Consider the following 3,936-nt stretch of genomic DNA (forward strand, 5'->3'; position numbering starts at 1 on the left):
CAGAGAGAGGGGGGGGCAGAGAGAGAGAGAGGGGGGGCGGGGGGACAGAGAGGCAGACAGTGCTAGAAAGAGAGAAACATGGGACAGGGCAATAAAGAGTCACAGAGAGAGAGAGAGAGAGAGAGGGGGGGGGGGCGGGGGGGACAGAGAGAGAGAGACGGGGGGGGCGGGGGGGACAGAGAGGCAGACAGTGCTAAAAAGAGAGAAACATGGGACAGGGAAATAAAGAGTCACACAGAGAGAGAGAGAAAGAGACACGGTCACCTTCGTCCAAAAGACTTTTAATTGTTCTTAGTGATTAATTACAATGTGGAAGAAGGTAATACAGATACTAGAATAGCTTTCAATTACCTCCTTTAACTAGCTATCATTATACGGAGGGAGGGAGGGAGGGAGGGAGGGAGGGAGGGAGGGAGGGAGGGAGGGAGGGAGGGAGGGAGGGAGGGAGGGAGGGAGGGAGGGAGGGAGGGAGGGAAATGAAAGGAACTGAGAAAAAGAGAGAGAGAAAGATAATATCAATCATAGTAAATGGCTCACCAAGTCTGTCGATCAGTTCTGCCATGATAAAGCCTTAAAAGACGTGACTGAATAGATATTGGTTATAAAACTCCATTCTATATATATTGATTCATGAACATAATATTAAGTCAACCAACACCACATTATCTATATATTATCTGTATATTATCTATATATATTATCAAAATGTTATCTGTATATTATCTATATATTCTCTATATATTTTCTATATATTATCTATATATTATCTGTATATGATATATATATTATCTATATATTATCTGTATATGATCTATATGTTATCTATATATATTATATGTATATTATATGTATATTATCTATACATTATCTATATATATATTATCTGTATATTATCTATACATTATCTGTATATGATCTGTATATTATCTATATGTTATCTGTACGTTATATGTACATTATCTATATATTATCTGTGTATTATCTATATATTATCTATATATTATCTGTATATTATCTGCATATTACCTATATATTATCTGTATATTATATGTATATTACCTGTATATTACCTGTATATTATCTGTATATTACCTATATATATTATCTATAGATGATCTATGTATGATCCATATTAAGAATATAGAATATAAATCTGTTGAGAAGCCCTATTAGAATGTGTTTATGTAAATGAATCATTCATCCAATGTGAGTAGCTACAGATCTAGGATCAGCCTACCGTCCCAGATAAATAGCCGTAACCATAAGGGAGGAACACAAAACTGACCGTAGATCTGCATCTGAGCTAGGATCACTTCTACAGCTGAAACCTTTGTATTACACTGTAGACAGACACTTAACTGTCTATATTCCTTCTTTATTTTGGAATTTTACCCCCTTTTCCTCCCCAATTTTGTGATGTTACAATCGTGTCTCATCACTCCAACTCCCCAACGGGCTCAGGGGAGAGTCGAAGGTCGAATCATGCGTCCTCTGAAACATGACCCGCCAAACCGCGCTTCTTAACACGCTGCCAGCTTAACCCGGAAGTCAGCTGCACCAATGTGTTGGAGGAAACACCGTTCAACTGATGACCAAAGTCAGCCTGGAGGCACCCGACCTGCCACAAGGAGTCGCTAGAGCACGATGAGCCAAGAAAGCCCCCCCAGCCAAACCCTCCCCTAACCCGGACGATGCTGGGGCAATTGTGCGCCGCCCTATGGGACTCCCGGTCACGGCCGGTTGAGACACAGCCTGGGATCGAACCCCAGGCAGTAGTGACGCTGCAACACTGTGATGCAGTGCCTTAGACTGCTGCGTCACTCGGTTGACCAGCTGTCTGTTTTCCTTATAAACATACAGAGAGCGTACATATGGACTGATCCTCCCTTACGCTTCTACAACATCTTTATTGCAATTCTTCTCCAGATACTTTAATTGTACTCCTACTTATAGACATGCAGTTGCTTGGTTGCCATGGCCTTGTACACAGCAGTCAACAGGTTCAGCTGTCTGGAATATTTGTTATTTCTAAGTGTATATGGTTGTGCGATTCTATAATTTTTGCTTAGATGGAGAACTGAAGACTTGTTCCTCTCTCGTTCGGCTCAGTGGCTCGGACTGACAACACACACACAGCTCTCTGAGACGCATTTGTCCCAGACAGCAACACTATCGACTCTGTACATCGTGGTATTATATATGAATAGTATATATTTATATATAAATATTATATATAGTATATCATAATATAATGCACAGAACACAGGAATATAATGTTTCAAAGCAGCAAGTAAAATGAACGTTCCGTCCTCTCCAACACACTCTCCAACACACTCTCCAACACACTCTCCAAAACGCCCCCATTTTACCACTTTACTATGTTCTCTATTTGGTTGCATTAAGAACTCTGTACGTAGCATGCTAACTGTTTGGGAAAGGGGACATCACCGTGCTAGGCTGAGCCAGCTGCAGTACGGTGTGCTCCGCTACACATCCTTTCAGTTTCATGCTTTTTCCAAAATGGCCACTTAACATTCAGTCAAACACTCCACTTATTCTCTTCAATAAGAAAGAAGTTCAACTGTCCAACCTATCAAATTAATTCTAACCCTCAGCTTCCCTCCTTTACTGCACATATCCTTCTCGTACGTGATTCTGTGTATGAGAAGCATCCCACCCCCCTCTGAAACGGTCACTGTGGATCACAAATCTTCAATGTGGAATTCCAACCGTATATTCTGCAGTATACATTCCAGTCTATAAAGTATGTAGTGTTTGTCTGTCTCTCTCAGACCTCTGACTCCAGACTAGAGACTTTTCCCCAGGGCCGAGTCACACAGGGTCTGTCCTCAGACCTCAACCCTACCGAGCCCTCTTCTCTCTGGGGCTCTAAGGCCGGATCCTGGGCCCCTCGATAGGCTCCATAGGCTCCATACAGACTGTCCTGGTACAACAACCCCCTCTGACTTCGACAGCCCCCTCCACAGGCCAGGAGCTGGCATACAGGGCTGGGGATACGGTAGGTACCGGGGCTGGGGTGGTTGCTGGACGCCGGGGAATGGGCCTGGAGGTTGAGGGGGCTGTGGTATAGAGGCAGCCCAGGGTAGGAGGTTAGATAGTCGTTGTACTGTCTGCTGAGCAGGCTGGTGGTTCTCCGGACCACCCCCAGGCCTACCCCACCTCCCCCTTCCTGGCCCCCCAGCACGACCTCCCTGTATGTGGGCAGGTGGGTGGAGTGTGAGTGCCGCAGCTTCTTACGTGAGTTTCCTTTCCTCTGGTCCTGCCTTATATGAAGATAGGCATGTTGGCGGGGTGAGGCGGCAGGATAGCATAGGTTGTTCCGGAACGGGGTGGGGTTGTAGAGTTTAGTGGGAGTTTCTTGGTCGACCATGACGCAGGGAAATAAGTCTGGTAAAGCAGAATGTGATTGGCTATCGAGGGATGTAGGCGGAGTATCGTCCGGCAGGCGAATCTGCTCGCTGCCCCAGGTGGCTCGAAGGAAAGATGGCCGTCGGTGGAGCCGCCGTCTGCCTGCTAGGACGAGCTCCTCCAGAGGAAGAGGCCAGGAGCCACCGCAGCCCTCTTCCCCAGGACAGAGCACCTTTCCTGGGTACAGGGAGTCAGGCATGTGGGGCGAGACGTGGTTTTCCTGGAGGTGGTTGGCCCGGAGTTCAGCCAGGCACACCGTCTTCTCCTCCCTGCGCCGCCTCCTCTGTCCTCCTCCTCTTCCTGTCTCCCCTGAGAGGAGGCTCTTGCTCTTTCTCTTCCTCTTGGAGGGCTCTGTGTGGGGGGGATGGGAGACAGCAGAGGGTGGATGAGAGGAGAGGTAGATGTCTGGGAGCTGGAGCTCACTATAGGGGATGAAGGGAGAGCGGGGGTGGGAAAGGTGTTGGGGGTCCACATAGAGCCTACCTGTGGAGGGGTGAGGGCAAGAAG

General features: G+C 46.6%; 1 protein-coding gene across 1 annotated transcript in view; it reads right to left on the reverse strand.

The window, feature by feature from the left end:
• Nucleotides 1–2,788: 2,788 nt before the first annotated feature.
• LOC120045337 (glutamate receptor ionotropic, NMDA 2C-like) overlaps nt 2,789–3,936 on the reverse strand; it is a 54,804-nt gene continuing 53,656 nt past the window's right edge. Inside the window, exon 17 of the mRNA XM_038990217.1 lies at nt 2,789–3,936. This exon is cut by the window's right edge and continues 478 nt beyond it. Within this exon, the coding sequence (XP_038846145.1) occupies nt 2,789–3,936 (1,148 nt within the window).

The sequence above is a fragment of the Salvelinus namaycush genome, chromosome 4 (genome assembly GCF_016432855.1).
Source record: "Salvelinus namaycush isolate Seneca chromosome 4, SaNama_1.0, whole genome shotgun sequence".
Classification (NCBI taxonomy): Eukaryota; Metazoa; Chordata; class Actinopteri; order Salmoniformes; family Salmonidae; genus Salvelinus; species Salvelinus namaycush.